General features: G+C 43.4%; 1 protein-coding gene across 3 annotated transcripts in view; it reads right to left on the bottom strand.

Moving 5' to 3' along the window:
* The window catches only part of MYO16 (myosin XVI), a 504,859-nt gene that overhangs the window by 237,067 nt on the left and 248,369 nt on the right, over positions 1 to 19,423 (bottom strand). For all 3 annotated transcript variants that reach the window (XM_043891888.1, XM_043891887.1, XM_043891889.1), the window contains 4 exons: positions 19,315 to 19,380; positions 17,475 to 17,602; positions 15,322 to 15,427; positions 10,304 to 10,421 (listed from right to left, as the gene is read on the bottom strand). In XM_043891888.1, the coding sequence (XP_043747823.1) occupies positions 10,304 to 10,421; positions 15,322 to 15,427; positions 17,475 to 17,602; positions 19,315 to 19,380 (418 nt within the window). The remainder of the gene's footprint in view (positions 1 to 10,303; positions 10,422 to 15,321; positions 15,428 to 17,474; positions 17,603 to 19,314; positions 19,381 to 19,423) is intronic.

The following is a 19,423-nucleotide window of genomic DNA, read 5'->3' as shown; positions in this document are numbered from 1 at the left end:
AAGGAACGTGCTTCGCGGATCATGTGGTAAGACTATGATCAGCTTTGGACGACACTGCCAAGCTGTCTCCCAAAGTAGCCGGACCATTTTGTGTTCCCATAAACAACAGATCAGAGTTCCTGTTGCCCCACCTCCTTGCCAGTATTTCATGTTGTCGGTGTGTGGGATTTTAGCGATTCTAACAGGTGAGCGGTGGTACTTCACCCTTGTGCTAATCTGCGTTTCCTAGGTGACATATAACACAGAACATTCTTTCACATTCTTATTTCCCATTTGTCTGTCTTCCTTGGTGATATGTATGTTGAGATGTCCGTTTTAAAAACTGGGGTGTTTTCTTACTGTTAAATATTGAGTTCTTCATATATTTTAGACAACAATCTTGTCTTAATTTTTTTCTTTTTAATTGGATGATTGCTTTACAACGTTGTGTTGGCTTCTGCCATACAACATGAATCAGCCACACATACACGAGTCCCTCCCCACTAGACCTCCTCCCCACACCCGCCCACCCCACCCTCTGCTCATCACAGAGGCGGACCCCCGTGCCCGCAGAGCAGCTTCCCACTGGCTCTCTGCTGTACACGCAACAGCGCATGTATGTCAGCGCCGGTCTCTCTACACGCAACAGTGCATGTATGTCAGCGCCGGTCTCTCTACACGCAACAGTGCATGTATGTCAGCGCCGGTCTCTCTTTACACGCAACAGTGCATGTATGTCAGCGCCGGTCTCTCTTTACACGCAACAGTGCATGTATGTCAGCGCCGGTCTCTCTCTACACGCAACAGTGCATGTATGTCAGCGCCGTTCTCTCTTTACACGCAACAGTGCATGTATGTCAGCGCCGGTCTCTCTACACGCAACAGTGCATGTATGTCAGCGCCGGTCTCTCTACATGCAACAGTGCATGTATGTCAGCGCTGTTCTCTCTACACGCAACAGTGCATGTATGTCAGCGCCGTTCTCTCTACACGCAACAGTGCATGTATGTCAGCGCCGGTCTCTCTCTACACGCAACAGTGCATGTATGTCAGCGTCATTCTCTCTTTACACGCAACAGTGCATGTATGTCAGTGCTGGTCTCTCTTTACACGCAACAGTGCATGTATGTCAGCGCCGGTCTCTCTCTACACGCAACAGTGCATGTATGTCAGCGCTGGTCTCTCTACACGCAACAGTGCATGTATGTCAGCCCCGTTCTCTCTTTACACGCAACAGTGCATGTATGTCAGCGCCGGTCTCTCTACACGCAACAGTGCATGTATGTCAGCGCCGGTCTCTCTACACGCAACAGTGCATGTATGTCAGCGCCGGTCTCTCTACACGCAACAGTGCATGTATGTCAGCGCCGGTCTCTCTACACGCAACAGTGCATGTATGTCAGCGCTGTTCTCTCTACACGCAACAGTGCATGTATGTCAGCGCCGGTCTCTCTACACGCAACAGTGCATGTATGTCAGCGCCGGTCTCTCTCTACACGCAACAGTGCATGTATGTCAGCGCCATTCTCTCTTTACACGCAACAGTGCATGTATGTCAGTGCCGGTCTCTCTTTACACGCAACAGTGCATGTATGTCAGCACCGGTCTCTCTCTACACGCAACAGTGCATGTATGTCAGCGCTGGTCTCTCTCTACACGCAACAGTGCATGTATGTCAGCGCCGTTCTCTCTCTACATGCAACAGTGCATGTATGTCAGCGCCGTTCTCTCTTTACACACAACAGTGCATGTATGTCAGCGCTGTTCTCTCTACACGCAACAGTGCATGTATGTCAGCGCCGTTCTCTCTACACGCAACAGTGCATGTATGTCAGCGCCGTTCTCTCTACACGCAACAGTGCATGTATGTCAGCGCCGGTCTCTCTCTACACGCAACAGTGCATGTATGTCAGCGCCATTCTCTCTTTACACACAACAGTGCATGTATGTCAGTGCCGGTCTCTCTTTACACGCAACAGTGCATGTATGTCAGCGCCGGTCTCTCTCTACACGCAACAGTGCATGTATGTCAGCGCTGGTCTCTCTACACGCAACAGTGCATGTATGTCAGCGCCGGTCTCTCTTTACACGCAACAGTGCATGTATGTCAGCGCCGGTCTCTCTTTACATGCAACAGTGCATGTATGTCAGCGCCGTTCTCTCTACACGCAACAGTGCATGTATGTCAGCGCCGGTCTCTCTACACGCAACAGTGCATGTATGTCAGCGCCGTTCTCTGATTGCCCCACCCTCTCCTTCCCCCACTGGGTCCAAAGTCCCTTCTCTGTGGCTGCATTCTTTACAAGAGCTAGGGCGTGGAAGCAACCTAGACGTCCATCGGCAGATGAATGGATAAAGAAGTTACACATATACACAATGTACATATACACAAAGTTATGTATACACAATGGAATATTATTTATCCATAAAAAGGAACACGTTTGAGTTCATTCTAGTGAGGTGGATGAATCTAGAGCCTGTTATATAGAGTGAAATAAGTCAGAAAGAGAAAAACAAATTCTGTATAGTAATGCATACAGAATCTAGAAAAACAGTTCTGATGAACCTATGCAGGGCAGGAACAGACATGCCAACCTAGAGAACAGACTTCAGACAACTATCTTTCATCAGATGTGTCTTTTGCAAATATTTTCCCCACGCCTGGGGCTCACCATTTCATTCTCTTAACAGTGTCTTTCATAGAACAGAAAATTTTAATTTTAATGAAATCGAGTCGATGTCACAGACTGTAGATGATGAAAGTCCATTTAAAGTAGGTGGGAAATGATGAAAGTATGTAACATGGGAATGACAACCTTGGCTCTGCTTCAAAGATAGGGCTGGAAATTCAGACTCTGGTGTTGGTCAGAACTTTTGACATATATTTGACATGCTGACAATTCTACTGTTTCTGGAGTATGCTTTTCATTTGAATTTAGGTTTATTCTTATCAGTGTGAATGGCAGTAAATAGCTGCACATTTCAATTTTAGATGCAATTGTGAATGACTATAGTTTTCCACTTGGAACCAAAAATTTATGATCAATAATTTTTTTGGATCCTAATAGCAGTTTTAGGAAGGTAAATAAATTCAATTTCCCCTACATTTGAACTATGAACAACTCATATAATGAGTTTGCAACTAATTATTCTGGAGTCCAGTCTCTAAAAGCAAAAATGTGAGGTCTCCAATCTTTGGTTTTATACAGTGAATCCAAGTGAACCAATGGAATCATTTCTTCAGTGCTTTATTCCTGTAAATCTTGTGAGTGGTCAATTTAGTCTCAGAATGATGTTCAGTGTTTTAAAAGGCTCAAAATTAATAAATCTTATTAAGAAAAGTTGTCTCACTGAACACCTTCTAGAAAGGTTGCCATGAGTGCATAAAGAAAAACTCTTTCAAAATAGCCCTTTAGCAGAGGGGGTATAGCTCAGTGGTAGAGCATTTGACTGCAAAATAGCCCTTTAATTAGTGGTATTAAAGCCCAAAAGTGATAAAATTAGAAAGAGGTGGTATAGTTTCTTTTCCGTTTTTCCATAAGCATTGAATAAGGCGGTAAATTTCAAGTTGAGGTCTAAATTATTAAATTTTACTTTTCTTTCTTAAGCAAAATCCTGAAAACACGTTCCATTGGTTATTAATAGTATTAACCCTGAAGTAGCTAACGGCTAAAATCTGCACTCCTAGGAAACAATCTGTCAGAGCGGTCCCTACTGTGGTTTTCTGGGCACTAACTAAAGACATGCCAGGTGAAAACGGAGGACCTTCATTCATCCTTCTGATCACCAAGCTTCTACCCTCAGAGAAAAGACTGACCTGATGCCCATTTGTTCAAGCCAACACACAAGCTTAATTTAAAGCAGCATTCAGAACTAATCAAATTCCACATCATAAAGTGACATCAATACACTTCATCTTTCCAAAATGGAATAATTAGTAATCATCCTAGTTAGCTCATCTCCAGCAGTGAATAAAATTGCTGTGGATTAGCAGAATTCTGATCAGTATATATATATATTTTTAAGTCCATCTTGAAGGAGCTTTTAGATGGAAGAAAACACAAAACAACCAAAAATTCAAATTTTCATGAGACTCTTATATTCTTCCAAGCGGGGCAAGTGCAGGCCTTTTTGTTGTGCCTGAAATGACACTGGAATACTGAAAGGAAAATGATAGGCTTTGGAGCTAGAAAGGTTTCTGACTCATTCATGGAAGTGTGCATAGACAGAAAGTTCTTACTTATTTCTCGAGTTTTCAAGACTTGTATGTTTTTAAAAGTGTTTTATGTCAGAAATAGTCTTGACTGGAAATATGCTGTGATCCTCCACATTCTATGTGAGCATGTCTTCCAGAAAGTTTCACAACCGAAAACACACATGTCAATATGTATGTTGGCAGATTACATATAACATGCAGCGAAAGCATTTCATAGATCTGTACCCATATTTGACCACGAGGAAAGGAGCTGGGGGAGAGAACCCTCCCTCTCCTTCAAGACGGAAGATGCCCTTGGTGTTAAGGGAACTTTCCCACTGACGGAAGCGGAGCTCAGGGAACCTAGAAAGATTATACTGTCAAATAAGTAACCAGATGGGGGGAAACCCTGGGCTAAAAGCCAGGCTACAATGTTATTTATTGATTAAAATTTCTTCAAATTAAGAAACAATCCTTACTTTACTGTAGCAGATGTTTCATGAAACTGAGACGTGTATTTTTTATGATATAATTTGTGTTTGAATGCCTGATCAAGGAGTTGGCGTTATAGAGGTATCAAAATAGTATCAATAAAGGAAACAGACAGCATCTGTCACCCTTAAATGAGTAAGACAGCATTCCCAGTATAATAAAATCACATACGGCTGTGAGAGCTGGACCATAAAGAAGGCTGAGCGCTGAAGAATGGATGCTTTTGAATTCTGTGCTGGAGGAAACTCTTGAGAGTCCCTTGGACTGCAGGGAGATCAAACCAGTCACTCCTAAAGGAAATCAACCCTGAATATTCATCGGACCGGCTGAAGCTGAAGCTCCAATACTTTGGCCACCTGATGCGACGAGCTGACTCACTGGAAAAGACCCTGATGATGGGAAAGATTGAAGGCAGGAGGAGAAGGGGACGATAGAGGATGAGATGGTTGGATGGCACCACCGACTCAATGGACCTGAGTTTGAGCAAACTCAAGGAGACAGTGAAGGACAGGGAAGCCTGGAGTGCTGCGGTCCATGGGGTCGCAAAGACTCAGACACAACTTAACAACTAAAGAACAACAACAATAAAATCATTACAACTATTATATGTGTTCATAATTTAAGGAAATTGCTGTTCAATTGCTGAGTTGGGTTTGACTCTATAAAGCATAAAATGAACCTGTAACCTACATATATTTAACCTAAATTGAGGTGTAAAAACCTTACTCCAGTTTGATTAACTATTTTAGTGAATGCTTAAAATTCAGAAGGCTTTTACCCGGGACTAATTTGAATAACTCAGCTCCCTTTAAAAACCATGTAAAGCAAATTAAATTAATACCTTTTAGAGTTTTCATTCAGAAAAAGGGCTCTTGGTGATGAAGTTATTCAAAACTCAAAAGTCAGATCTTACAGTTTCTTGAAGTGTTCAGAAAGTGCCTGTTTTTGGAGGTGATGATGATACTTTTCTTAGACTGAAAATAATTTTGAAGAGTAAAGACGAACACAATAGATCTGCCCTTATTCTCTGTTGTGGGGTGAATCGTGTCTCACAAAAAAAAAAAAAAGAAAAGAAAACACTTAAGCACTGGCCCTGGGCCCTGGGACCCCCAGGCGTGAGGTTTCATCTGAAAGCAGGTGCTGGCAGACGCACTCCGGCTGAGACAAGGCCAGGCTGAGAGGCACGCAGTTTCCAGATCAGAGCAGCGTCTCCGGGCCTGGCATCTCACACTCACCCATTCTCGTCCAGGCTCTGCCTGGTCTCAGCTCTAACCTCTCCATCCTAAGAATAAGCTTAGAGCCTCTATGGGGTTTGATCCAGGTCACAGAAATAGGGGCAGAGGTAGAACTGAGCCTGGGACTTGCAGAGTCTGAGCTGAGTGCGACCATCGGCTTCAGCCACTCTTTGGAATCCAACAGAGACTTGTAACCACTCAGCTGCCAATCCTGGGCTCACACTCCTTTGTGTGTGTGCTCAGCTGTGAAGTCGTGTCTGACTCTGTGCGACCGCATGGACTGTAGCCCGCCAAGGCTCCTCTGTCCGTGGGATTCTCCAGGCAGCAATACTGGAGTGGATTGCCATTTCCTCCTCCTGGGATCTTCCTGACCCAGGGATCGAACCCATGTCTCCTGCAATGGCAGGTGTATTACTCATCACTGAACCGCCTGGGAAGCCCGACGTTCCTTTAGAGCTTTACTAGTCCTTATCCTCTGTTAGAGTTACTGCTATAAACTCCTTCCACCCTTGATTCATTTGCTCACTCTGGATCTACTGTCCACTGACTCTGCCAGACGCAGTGCTAGACCCTGCGGATGCAGCAATGGTCACAATGACATGCTGGTGGGGAAGAGAGTCAGAAAGACACGTCTTAGCCCCTGGACGACCCTGCAGGCCTTGAGAAGCAGGATGCAATCCAACTGACTTCAAAGCAAACACCCAACACAACGGTATAAACAGAATCATCCAGTAAAACATAGAATAACTGTTTTTTAGAAAGATAAAATGTACCGAGCGGAATGGGTCCTAACCCAACATGACCGGTGTCTTTATAAGAAGAAAAGAGACCCAGGGAGAACCCCCGCAAGAAAGCAGGGCAGGGTGATGTCTCTACAAGTCAAGGGTCAGCCAGAAAATCAAGGACAGAATCTTCCCCGAGAATCCGAGATGGCTCAGCCCTGCTGCACCGGCATCCTGGGCTCGCAGCCTCCAAACCTGTGGAGGAGCGCTCTCCGCCAGGGCGTGGCGCTTTGTTACAGCGGCTCCTGGTCACTAACACCCTCCGTCTCCTCCTGTCGACTCTGTGTATCGTCTGCCGCCAGCACCGGGGGACGGCAGCGCTAACGAGCCGCTCTTCTTGGCATCGGAAGATCTCATCAGTGTTAACACAGACCACTTATTTGGACCTAGAGGACGTGGAGCAGGGGGAAGGTCCGTAGCATCCTCTGGTCCAAGCTCTGCATCGCAGGTTGGATGGTCTTTAGCACGCTAGCTCCTGCTCTGCGTCCTGCTTCAACGTTTGCAGGGGGTGGGAGACAGCGCACCACAGTCACGAGCAGGCTCCTCCTCTGGAACCTCGGCCGACTCTCTGCCGCACAAAGAATCCGTCTTTCTATTCAAGACGCTCTCCCCGTGGGGGGTGAACATTTGAAGACACTCGTCATGACTCGCTCGAGCCTTCGGCTTTGCAGTGTACATTGTAGTTTCTTCACAGTTCACTCCAAACACAGAGGGCCCTTGCATTCTCCCTCTCCTGATAAGCATCCTCTGAACATTCCTCGTCTTCCTCTTAAACAGAGTAAAACTAAGATCTGAGCCCACAGACTGCTCCCTTTAGCCTCCTCTGAACACTCGTGTCCTAGGCATTAAACATCTATTAATGTAGCCTCAACAAGCACCAACGTTATATGCTTCTTTATTTATTAGCAGTTGTTTTATTCTTCAAATTAAATGTATATATATATATATATATATATATATATATATATATATATAACTACTTCAAAATCAATTTGCCACATTTTAAAACGAACGCAGCAGGAGGCTGCCCAGCAAACATAGGTGACAGGACTGAATGAAGGTGAGCCTCAGAAAAGGATGGGGGGAGAACCACAGGGCAAGTGCAGCCTGCGGGGTGCCCTCCCCCGTGGGAGCCTGGACCAGCACGGTCCTAGGAGGAGGCGCTCAGCTGCAGGCCGGGCTGAGAATACACTGATGCCCTCAGCTCTGCACTGACGCCGGGCGCATCCCAGCCTCCGGGAGTGCCTCCGGTTCACCCGCGGGAGTATTTATCGTCCCCGAGTCCCAGCCTGCAGCCTGGGACGCAGTCTGACCTTGCGGCAGCTCTGCGGGGCTGCCTACTCCTTAGCACAAGGCTCCCCTGGAAAGCCTGCTACTTCTTGTCTGGATGGCAGACGCTAATCTTCTAAATTAACATGCCTGAAGAGGGCGTGTTAAACTCTATCCAGAAAAAAAGTAAACGAAGTGAGGAATGGATAAGACCGTCAGAAGGACTTCCTGGGTGGCTCAGATGGTAAAGAGTCTGCCTGCAACGCAGCAGACCCAAGTTCGATCCCCGGCTTGGGAAGATCCCCTGGAGGAGGACATGGCCACCCACTCCAGTATTCTTGCCTGGAGAATTCCCACGGATGGAGGAGCCTGGACGGCTCCAGTCCATGGGGTCGCAAAGACACAACTAAGAGACTAAACAACGAGACCGTCAGAAGCCACTCAGTGTATCTCTGTCTTGCAAAGGGAATACTGAATCACGAAGACGCCGCATCTCCTCCAAGGGAATCGTGCATAAACCCGAGTGTCCAGCGTAGTCGGGTTGAGTTAGAACCACTGCTTTCAGATGTTAGTATCTGTCGGAATTGATTCAGCAGGAATCCTGCTGAAGATTCCCAGTCCTGAGGCTCAGGGTGGAGTATGACTCTGCAGTTCTATCAAGCTCCCGATTATGCCCTGTGCTTATCTTTGGGTCCCCTGGAGGGACAAGGGGCTGGAACATGGGCTTCTGGAACCCCCTGAGCTCCCAGCTTCTGTGGCTCCAACCCCTGGTGCCCGAAAAGCTCAGGAGGAATTAATGCTCCTAAATGCAGTGATCCCTTCACTTGGACGGATGTCCTCACTGGGATGTCACAAGCGAAGCTATGGAAATCAGAGTCTGATGCATAAGACATCTGTCCACTGAGGTTTTCCTAAATGGTAGACCTTCAAGTAGATCTTTTAACCATGGATTAAAAAATCAAAAACAAAACAACAATTTTCCTGTTGCAGATTTTAAACCTCTAACTTTAACAGCTAAAATTATCCTTCCCTACTACTTTTATGCATATTTTTTTTTTACCAAATTTCATTTAGTCATAATGGGATTTAGACATAAACTAACTGCAAAATACAGGTTTGTTGTTGCTTAGTCGCTAAGTTGTGTCCAACTCGGTGTGACCCCATGGACTGTATCCCGCCAGGCTCCTCTGTCCGTGGGATTCCCAGGCAAGAATACTGGAGTGGGTTGCCATTCCCTTCTCCAGGGGATCTTCCCAGCCCAGGGATCAAACCCACATCTCCACTACTGGCAGGTGGGTTCTTTATCACTGAGACAGCTGGGAAGGACACAAAAAAAGGTTATCTGTTTCTAAACTTGGGTCAGAAGTGACTTTTGTTTCCTGAAGGGAAGATGGGGTAATTCGAAACGCCAAACAAAACTGGTCTATTTAAAAGGTCATTACAATTAGCGATTGTTTTTGTGCCGACAGCTGTTACAAAATTTTTAAAATTAACAGTTCTTCCAAGTAGATTCAGGCACTCTGCATACAGTTGTATTCACGTTATTAATTTGGATGTATACTCTTTTTTGATTTGAAAGATATAAAATCGTTAAGTTTATTTTAAATTAGTTGGGTTTTAAACAGGAACCGCTTGTTCAAAATATACATTAAATATGTAAATAAAATTAGAAACAGTTAGGTTTTGGGTTAGTGGAGTGATTATTTTGATTTTTGACTTGTTTTAATTCAATCATTTTAAGATACAGATTCAGTGCTATTAAAAGTAGATTTCACTGTATGTTGCCTGAAGGAATTACATGCTCAAGTCATACTTTATTTAGAGTATTTTGGTTTGCTCCTCTGTTTGGCAAGTGTGATTCATTTCGGCTATTTTTGGTTTGGTTTCATGTCACACGGTCTGTACAAACACTATGGTAGAAGGTTCACCTTGCATTTCAGAGTATTTTTCAATTTGCGGTAATTTTAGAACTCATAACTTGACACCCTGGATGTGCACGCTGAAACACTGTACACGCACAAGTGCACGCACACACATGCACACACATGCACACACTCACGCACGCGCACACACATACACAAGCACACACACACATGGGCACACGCGCGCGCACGGACACGCACACACGCACACACACGTGCACGTGCACATACGCACACATGCACATGCATACACACGCATGCAGGTGCACGCATGCATGCGTGCACACGTGTGTACACATGCACGCACGCACATACACACATGTACACACATGCGCGCACACACACACCAGTCACTGTTGCTGCCATGCTCAGTGTGTCTTTGACCCCTTCTTGTAGCTCCTGAGGTCTCCTTGTTAATTTTACACTTACCTCCAGTTAAGTGCTTTTTCCGCTCACAGAACTGTAGTTCAAAATACTTTATGAAGCAGCTGGACAGGTCATTAAGAGTGGTCCTGGCATGTCCAAATGCTTCTAAGATGCTCATGACCTGTAGGAAAAGAGAAAAAGTTACTGTGCTATTCATGTGCTTAAATAAAATGGGATAATTATAGCAAAGAGACAGGAACATTCCATCAGCTAAGAGGTCATCCACTGCCCATACAACACAATGTTGCATTTTTAAGGTCACTCTTTCCTCAAGTGCAAACTGTTAACATCCTTCATCCCTACTGGTAAATAATGGTAACAAGAGAGTGATGCACACAGCACACGACTGCCTTCCTCACACTATCCTCTCAGGGAAGTGGAGGATGGCACTCTCTTCACACACACACACACACACACACATATGCACACACACACACACACACACAACTCAGCATGTACTGTTGGTTTTTTTCAACTTAAGAGTAAAAGTGCTTCAGTAGCTTTGGAAGGAGGAATTAGAGTTAATTTATGCAATGATCAGAATTTCTTTTAAAAATAACAAATTCACTTACACATATGTTCATAACCTTCCTTTTAACCCACATTTATTGTGCCAGGTACCCTTTCGCATCCCAATCCCCTAGGCCACCCTCCCACACCCTGTTTTCGCTCCATGCCAACCATTCTCCCCGCAGAAGCAGGAATGGGAATTGCAGATGAAGCCTTGGACCCAACATGTCTTATCACGAGTTGCTACTGCAGAGATGGCTGTTTGCAGCTTTAAAGTGTTCTTACTACAGACCCTCAGAAAACCCTGGCCTCTGAAATTCTCTCTTGACGTATTTCCTTAAAAATGCTATTCTTTTCTCACAATTAATTGTACCTGTGATAATGAAGATGAACAAGCAATTCTCCCAAAAGAATGAAAATCTGGAAGGTTCAAAAGTATTTTTCTGGATCTTTCAAGATGTGCGTGCATGTTCAGTTGTATCCAACTCTCTGTGACCCCATGGGCTGTAGCCCTCCAGGCTCCTCTGTCCACGGGATTCTCCAGGCAAGGATACTGGAGTGGGCTGCCATGCCCTCCTCCATGGTATCTTCCCGACTCAGGTATCGAACCCCCGTCTCTTGTGTCTCCTGCATTGGCTGGGGAATCCGTTCCCACTGCACCACCAGGGAAGCCATCTTTCAAGATACTGACAAGGTACCCGCAGTTCCTCCGTCAGCCACTGGAGGGCCACAATAACACCTTATTGATACACTGGGCGGTGGTTTACAGTTTCTGAAGACAGCATTTTTTTCAGAATTTTATTCTAAATTAAAAAATTTTGCAGCTCCTCTTTAACTTTCTGGATACAGCTCTACTAAGGCATTCAATTCACCTAGAAGTATCTTATATTGTGAAAGATTACAAAACATTAATTATAATCACAAGTCAAAGTACTAAATGTTGGGCAAGCAGTTAAAAATATGAAAATGTCTGTTTTTGAAGTCTGAACTTTTGGAGAGAAACAATGAATCTTTACAGAAATTCTATGATTTAGGTCTTTTTATAATAACCTAATTCTAAAGCTCACAACAGTGCATTGTTAGTAGTAATAGCAGAAATATTTCTGAAAAGTAATTTTGAAAGAGTACTTATGAAGGTCCTATATTATGCCTTTTTCCCAATAACTTAATATGAAATAAATATATAGCAAGATTATACTGTAATTATATCACATTTAAACCTTTATAATAGTTCCTTCAAATAATTGTTTTAAAACTCATAAAAAAGAAAGAAATAAAATTTTTTAAATGTTTTTTGGCTTCTAGTTACATTGGCATTGTATCTCATAATACACTGATAGAAAATGAATATAAAAGGTAATTAATGACATGTGCCTAGAAAGGAATTATAGGGTAAATAATTCAATGTATGTGCCTTGGAGTAAGAGACACCTGCCCCCACACTCCAACTCTGCTAATGACAAATGCTCTAACCTTGAGTGAGGTTTGTAAATTTCCAAACCTCATTTCCTTTATTCTAAATAGAACAACGCCATCAGCAATTATCAGAGTCCAGTGTATGAAGTGTTCAGCTTGGTGCCTGTAACATGGTAAGCATTCAACAAACAGCAGAATTTAATTTTGCTTTTGTTGATAATAGTAGAAAACATTTATATTGCACATTATATTGTACTGACTATGTGCCAGGAACTATATATATATATATATATATATATATATGCATACATGCATGTATATTCATATGTATATCTGTACATGTATATCATTATACATAAAATTATATATAACTATATACACATACATATATATGTATGAATGTATATGCATGTATGTGTATATTACATCTTTTAATCCTTACAACTAGAGTCTCCATTTTATAGAAAAGGAAATTGACAAATCTAGAAAATTTCCCAAGATTGAAAACATAAATAGTGGAGCTGGGATTAAAACCTAAGCAACATCTTGGGCTGGTGCATTTAGTCACTGTAACAGAATAACAATAAAGATATAAAGTGACTAAAACCCCTGAACGCAATGTAAATGCGTGGCATGCCTTCATTGTGCACCACTGTATACACATTGGCACCACTGATCCATGATTCAGGATTAAACTGAAATAACGAGTGGCATTTTTAAATCTTTAATCATCCTCCTGGCCAATAGGTGGCAGCAAACAAATGTGCTAAGAGAAACACTGCAAAAAAAAAAAGCAAAATTGATTCTGTTCTGCTACTGGACTTTAAAACAAATGAGAATACTGTGTCACAATAAAACTTTAAATAAAAATATAGGCAAAGGGAAATATGTATTTCCTCAGTATTCACTGAGTCACATTTTATTGGCGTGATTTGTTCCCATTTATATTGGAATTTTTTTCTATAAAATGTTCAGAGTTCTGCCATTAAAAGCTGTGCCCTATTATTATGGCAGTAGTTAACCAATCGGCCTTTCTAAAAGTAAACACTTGTACCCTCCTCGCTAAAAGATAATGGCTTAATTAGGGTGACCCCATCACTCAGCTCTGTACAAACAGTTGCTCAATAAATGCTGATTTAAGGAATTTCAATGGAATTGAATGTCTCAAAGTTGAAACTCACTTGGACCAGAATTAGTGAAGAAAAGTCCCAGGCAATTGTGTTTTTTCCCAAAACATGAATTTCATGTTCCAATAAACCTACTGCCGTGGAAAGTCCCTGTTTCCACAGCCTGAAGCTCAAATACAGGGACTAGAAACAACTGGTCTCTTAGCTGACCTCAGCTGTTCTGAAGTTGCCCAGAGAAACCCAAGTCATGCCCACAGTGACAGGATTCAAAGCCACACTGCTGTCTCAGGTTGGCCCCAAAGGTTAGATTACTTTGAGCTGTGCCGTAGAATTATTCATGTGCTGAGTGCGTAGATCAAGTGTAATAAATGGTCATGAATTAAAGTCATGAAGGAACACATATGATACCACAGATACATTGTAGAGGGATTGACCGTACTTTTTTTGTAAAGAGAAAAACTGGGAAGAGTTTCTCCTTATGATCTGTTAAACATGTTGACAGAACTTGCTAGAACAGCGTGAAGACAAGAGAATCAAACTATTGCAGGTGTCTCCTTGAATAAACTGTCTGAATTTTACTGAGTGAAATTGGACCGCTCTCTCTGAGCTGCCAACAGGCTCTCAATTAGCTCTCAGTAATTCCCTACAAAGGATGCTTATCTGGTCAATCCCCACAGAAATATCCTACTTACACCCCAGACTATCTCTTTATCGGTAAAAGTAATCAACTCTAATCATATTACATATTTTCAGTTCAACTGTTCTGAACAAAAAGAAAAGAATATGTCTACACTATTTTGTGTGTGTGTGTTTTAACTTTTTTTTTTTCATTTATTTTTATTAGTTGGAGGCTAATTACTTTACAATATTGTAGTGGGTTTTGTCATACATTGACATGAATCAGCCATGGAGTTACACATATTCCCCATCCCGATCCCCCTCCCACCTCCCTCTCTACCCAAGCCCTCTGGGTCTTCCCAGTGCACCAGGCCCGAGCACTTGTCTCATGCATCCCACCTGGGCTGGTGATCTGTTTCACTATAGATAATATACATGCTGTTCTTTCGAAACATCCCACCCTCACCTTCTCCCACAGAGTCCAAAAGTCTGTTCTGTACATCTGTGTCTCTTTTTCTGTTTTGCATATAGGGTTATCATTACCATCTTTCTAAATTCCATATATATGCGTTAGTATGCTGTAATGTTCTTTATCTTTCTGGCTTACTTCACTCTGTATAATGGGCTCCAGTTTCATCCATCTCATTAGAACTGATTCAAATGAATTCTTTTTAATGGCTGAGTAATATTCCATGGTGTATATGTACCACAGCTTCCTTATCCATTCGTCTGCTGATGGGCATCTAGGTCACTTCCGTGTCCTGGCTATTATAAACAGTGCTGCGATGAACATTGGGGTGCACGTGTCTCTTTCAGATCTGGTTTCCTCGGTGTATATGCCCAGCAGTGGGATTGCTGGGTCATATGGCAGTTCTATTTCCAGTTTTTTAAGAAATCTCCACACTGTATGGAGAACAGTGTCTACAAAATTTTAAAATACACTCAAGAAAATAAATCTTAACTTAAACAATACTCATTTGCATAGGGCCTCAATCTTTTTCCCTTTATTGCCACAAATTTTGACCAACTTGCGGTTAAAGTGAAGTGAAAATCATTCAGTCATGTCTGACTCTTTGCAACCCCATGCACTCTAGCCCACCAGGCTCCTCTGTCCAAGGGGATTCTCCAGGCAAGAATACTAGAGTAAGTAGTCGTTCCCTTCTCCAGGATATCTTCCCGACCTGGGGATCAAACCCAGGTCTCCCACATTGCAGGCGAATTCTTTACCGTCTGAGCCACCAGGGAAGCCCTACAGTTCAACTTAAAGCCTATTAAGATGCCTCCCCTTTTATTTGCAAGTCACATTGTTTCTGGCCCCACCATAGTCTCCAACTCAAACCAGTGACTTACATGCTTAAATTTGGAATCGAAAATAGGCCTGCTGGAGTCAGACCTGCAGGTGAGGTGTCTCATTATCTGTTTGCTGGCTTCAGACTTTCCAGATCCTCTTTCTCCACTAAAATAAGACAAAAAAAAAAAAAATAGACGCTTCCTGTTATATAGTAAAAAAGGAACCAGAAAGTAATTCTCAGACACAAAGAAGGTAAGCAAATGACATGACGACTTTCAACGAGAACATGACGTCATTTGATTTTTCTATTTGATTCATTCATTAGTATAAATGCAGAAAGCCGCATGGCAGTCAAGGCAATCGAGGGAAGCTACATATTAATACAAACACCAGTCTTGAAAGAAGAAAGAAATCGCCTCAACTAAGCATCACAAAATCCCTGCGGTCACTGATTCGTTCTTCATTTCTTGACCCTTGAATGAAAAAAAATTTTTTTTCTGAGTTAACGGGTTGATACATGGCATCATTAACCTTTAAAGATGTCCCAAAGGAACACTAGTTCTACAGAATGTTAACAAAACTTAATACTGATAGAAAAACAATCCCATGAGCAAGGACATGTAGAAACAAGCAGATTTCTTCACTGATGAAACATGCTTGGCATTGGGAGCTCTGTAATCGGCAGGTTCCCAAAAGATGTCACTGGCTCTTCAGAGCTTCGCTAAGAACTAAAGTCTTTGACATGAGTTAAGTGGATTCAGTGAGAATTTAGGGAAGGCTGTGGATTTGTGACGGTCATTTTAGGGGAGGCTGGGGGGCCTCCAAAAGCCTCCTGAGGTGAGCGGCAGTGGATGAGTGCGGCTGTGAGTGTGGGCGGGCGGCACTCAGGCTCAGAAGCCAGACTGCTGGACTCACATCCCAGGGAGACCCCGGACTAAGTAGCTAATGCTTCTAACACTCAGCCCTTGACATAAAATGACAGCAAACAATGATCCTAGTAACATGCATCCTACCAGATCACTAAAGCGATGAACAAGGTAACACGTGGGAGGCACCCAGCACGGGGCCTGACACCTAGTAACTCCCAAAAATATCAGTCGTTTTTACTGTCAACACTACTACACACTCCTTGCCATCTCCCAATTAAAAAAAAAAGAGAAAGTCTCCCTTTTTGTCTAAACAAGACCAGGAAACCCAACAGATAAAGCAGATAAAAGGAGAATTTCTTGGCTCAAGAATGCCTGGGTCCCCTAACCCCCACCCGGGGGACCCTTCAGAGCAAGTGGAAAAACAATCACTTGCATGCTATTTTGAAAACCACAACACTAAAGTCTGCAACACGTCGATCTGACCATCCATGGAATTTTGATGGCGTTAATAATATAAAACTATATAAAGAAGTGCTTATTTACAGATTTAATGTTACTTGGGTTCTTTCCAGGCTTCCCTCTTCACTCTTTGATCTCACTCTGATTCAGGCTGTGCAAAGCTTTATTTACATGTTCCATCTTCAACTGATGCTATTGAGGATGACTATGCATAGACGGGTATTCAAGGATGTCCCCCTCTCATGGAGGTGTAGCCTGATGTAAAACATAATTCTCAATGCAGATTGTACTTTGATACTTAAATATTTCTTTAATTCTTTATCACTACACAGTCACATTTCACCCTTACTTCTTGCCTTACCTTTTTTTTTTTTTTTTCGCTCCAATGTAAATGACTCTCCTGAGCATCTTGACATTTAGGAACTAACATTGGCATTGCATTCCAATAAAGATGGCTTTGGGTGTGTAATTCTGGTCATACGAGCAAGGGTAAACACCTAGAAGCAGCCGGGAAATTTCACCTCTGCAAGCTGCTACAGCACCACATTTTGTAGAAAGGTGGAATACTAGTCCCAGACGCCTTTCTTTCCCAGTGTTTTCTGAGGTTTGAAAGCAAGGCGCTCTGGTTCTAAGCTGTAAATCTTCAAAATGAATTGAGCTTCAGGTTAAGTTTGTTGAAATCGATCCAGCCACACCCGGGGCCGTTTGTAATAACAAAGATGTTTCTCCTCTGTAGCAAGTCAAGTGTACTCACTGCAAAGACTTACAGGGACACAAACCGATGAGGAAGTAAATAAACGTACAGCAGAAGACATGTGGACAGGTTTACTGCCAAGCTCCTGGGGCAGAACCGAGCCCGGGGCAGGGGCGGGCGGCGGGCTCACCTGAGGATGAAACACTGGGGTCTCCGCTCCTGGAAAAGCTGGTGGAAGGCTCTCTCCGCGCAGGAGAAGATGTGAGGCGGCAGGGAGGGGTTGCGCTGCCCCGCGCTGCTCAGGTACAGCTCAGAGACCTGGAGAACAGGGCCGGCATCTCTGTCAAAAGGATCCCTTCCCCCACGAAGACACGGATACATTTCCAATACACAAAAGCACAGAAATCTCTAATCTTGAGTCTCACTTGTAAACACAAACCATTTGTGCAATGATGCCCTTCTCAGGCACATTTTAAGCATCTCTAATGATGGCTCTGTCTGGTCAAAGCTATGGTTTTTCCAGTGGTCATGGATGAATGTGTGAGTTGGACTATAAGAAAGCTGAGCACTGAAGAATTGATGCTTTTGAACTGTGGTGTTGGAGAAGACTCTTGAGAGTCCCTTGGACTGCAAGGAGATCCAACCAGTCCATCCTAAAGGAGATCAGTCCTGGGTGATCATTGGAAGGACTGATGCTGAAGCTGAAACTCCAGTACTTTGGCCACCTCATGCGAAGAGTTGACTCATTGGAAAAGACCCTGATGCTGGGAGGGATTGGGGGCAGGAGGAGATGGGGACGACAGAGGATGAGATGGCTGGATGGCATCACCGACTCGATGGACATGGGCTTGGGTGGACTCCGGGAGTTGGTGATGGACAGGGAGGCCTGGCATGCTGCAGTCCATGGGGTCACAAAGAGTTGGACACAACTGAGCGACTTTCACTCGATCACTTGATCCCATATAGATCAATACAGAGTGTGGAGAGGAGTCTCCTCTACCACATGGTAGGTCTTTATTACTTACGTCACCTATTTTATACACAGTAGTATGTCCAATGCCCTCCTCTTCCTCCTCCCAACCCTTCTCCTCCTCACCCTCCTTCTCCTTCATCTACTCCTGTAACACCCAAAATGACACAGGTAATTCTTGCCCTAGTCAATCCTACTTCCATACGTCCGCAGACAGCCCAGGGATGAGACTGGGGTCGGACTGGGTGGGATGAGGAGAGTGGGCAGGTTTCAAGGCAGCTTTAAAGCAGCAGCGGAACTGACTTTTGCTAAGAAGAGTGGAGGGTCGGGCGGTGAGGGACCCTGTTTTACCCAAGAACTCTTTCTGTGATGGTTCTTGGTTGATTCCCTGGGAGTTTAGAGAGAGGAACGTCTCCCTCTCCCCCTCTCTCTCCCACCCCACCTCCAGCACCTAAAGGGCATCCTTGCTTCAACAACACACGCTCCCTCCTTTCCTCTCCTGCTCCCACCAAGGATTCTGCCCATCATGGCATTTTTGATCCCAAAACACTTGGCAAAAATCATACTGTGCTTTCAGTTGCCTGAATACTTTTTCAAAAGCAGTTTCTCTTTTAATTTTGACTCTCATGATTAAAGCTGGAAAGGCTAGGAAAATGTGTAAAGGCAGTACCGTCCTGTCTGATCCAATCGCCTAAACATCATAGGGCTCTTCTGAAAGCGTTCAAGGAAGAATTCTAAACCAACTGACCTTGAACTAGTCGAAAATGCATGGGAACACAGAGTTAATATAATACTTGATTTTAGAAGTCTGTCTAGGGACTACAGTCATAAAAATCACACATTATAAGTGCAAGGGAATCTTTTGATAAAATAACATTCCTTTTCAATATTTTCTCAGAAAAAATAAAGTCACTATTATGTAACCACTCAGGGCAGAATGTTCTGAGAAGCTTGATGTTACTCCCTATTTTGCTTTTTCTTCTTAATCATTTGATATTTAGGTATGTCTAGTAAGTGGTTACTCTACATTATTAAAGGACATTTTAAATTTTATACTCACCACGGTGGAATAAATTGGAATCTCCTTGAATGGATTAACCAGGAGGAGGATATCCCCAATAAAAGTCTATTAAATGGAAAGAAAGGAAATTGTTATCAGACCATATAAA

Source organism: Cervus elaphus, chromosome 30 (genome assembly GCF_910594005.1).
Source record: "Cervus elaphus chromosome 30, mCerEla1.1, whole genome shotgun sequence".
Taxonomy (NCBI): Eukaryota; Metazoa; Chordata; class Mammalia; order Artiodactyla; family Cervidae; genus Cervus; species Cervus elaphus.
The sequence above is the reverse complement of the archived record's forward strand: the minus strand, read 5'-3'. Positions and strand labels throughout refer to the sequence as shown.